The following is a 1,424-nucleotide window of genomic DNA, read 5'->3' on the forward strand; positions in this document are numbered from 1 at the left end:
TGATTAATTAATCTGTGCAAAAGAGGCAAGATATGAGATTCTGAAGAAGGTCATTTTATGTTTACAGTGTTTTACATTTTGTTTCAATATCACTTATTCTATTGATTTTGTCTTTGGCAGATGCAGATCAAGGCAACTTTCCAAATTCCACTTCATCATGTGTTGCTACTCACATCATTTCTTCTGGAAGTGTTGACTGGCATTTAAGTGATAATACACTTCTGACCATACTACTAACTAGGCACATTTTCTCCCCATGGCCCGCTTACTGGTCGGGGCTCTCCTTTTGGTAGCCCAAACAGATAAGGTGCACTCAGGAAGTTCTCAGCAGAGAGAGGGAACGTTGCTTCTGTCATTAAGATACCATGGTGGATTAGAAGGCAATGAAACAGAACATAAATTGCCACAGCCACAGAATTCCATTACCAGCCAAATGATTCCACAGACCATCATTATTGGTGTGCGCAAGGGAGGGACCAGGGCTCTGTTGGAGATGTTGGACATTCACCCTGATATTGTGGTTGCTGCCACTGAAGTCCACTTCTTTGACTGGGATGAGAACTATGTAAAAGGCTTAGAATGGTACAGGAAGCTGATGCCTTTCTCTTATCCACACCAAACCACTATTGAGAAAACCCCAGGCTATTTCACATCTATTAAAGCTCCAGAAAGGATCCATGATATGAACAGTTCTACCAAATTACTGTTGATTCTGAGAGACCCTACAGAGAGAGTGATATCAGACTACACCCAGGTATACTACAATCGATTGGAAAACCACAAGCCTGTCCAACCCATTGAAGAAATGGTCATTAAAAATGGAGCATTAAATACTAAATACAAAGCCATTCAGAGAAGTCTGTATGATATTCACATGAGTAACTGGCTAAGGTACTTTCCACTGGACCAAATACATATAGTTGATGGCGGTACTCTTATAAAGAACCCTCTGGAAGAATTACAGAAAGTGGAAACATTTCTTAACATTCCTGCTAGGATAATGACTTCAAATTTCTATTTTAATCAAACCAAGGGTTTCTATTGTCTTCGAAGTGATGGCAAAGAGAGATGTTTACATGAATCTAAGGGCCGCCCCCATCCAGTTGTGAATAGTACTGTACTGAAGGAGCTACAAGCTTACTTTAGAGAACACAATGAAAGATTTTTCAGCATGGTCAAACAATCCTTTAACTGGCATTAAAGCTTTCTGGAAGCTTTGTGTGTTTGCTGTAACCCTAGCTGAATCAACCAATCAAAACCATTTTGTGATTTTGTAAAGGCATCCTTTTTAATTCACAAAGAAATTAAAGCAGGATATATTCACTTATGGATTGCAACTGTACCAGGGGTGCGGAACAGCGCATCTCCACACAGTGCTGGACACCTTTACCGACAATAAAATCGACAGCAATTTCTTATTGGGG

At 40.0% G+C, this 1,424-nt stretch overlaps 1 protein-coding gene across 1 annotated transcript; it reads left to right on the forward strand.

The window, feature by feature from the left end:
* Nucleotides 1–256: 256 nt before the first annotated feature.
* On the forward strand, nucleotides 257–1,201 carry LOC137380924 (heparan sulfate glucosamine 3-O-sulfotransferase 1-like). Its single transcript, XM_068053332.1, has one exon. It carries the CDS (start codon nucleotides 257–259, stop codon nucleotides 1,199–1,201), a length of 945 nt encoding a protein of 314 aa, XP_067909433.1.
* The last annotated feature ends 223 nt before the right edge of the window (nucleotides 1,202–1,424 follow it).

The sequence above is a fragment of the Heterodontus francisci genome, chromosome 20, assembly GCF_036365525.1.
Source record: "Heterodontus francisci isolate sHetFra1 chromosome 20, sHetFra1.hap1, whole genome shotgun sequence".
Taxonomy (NCBI): Eukaryota; Metazoa; Chordata; class Chondrichthyes; order Heterodontiformes; family Heterodontidae; genus Heterodontus; species Heterodontus francisci.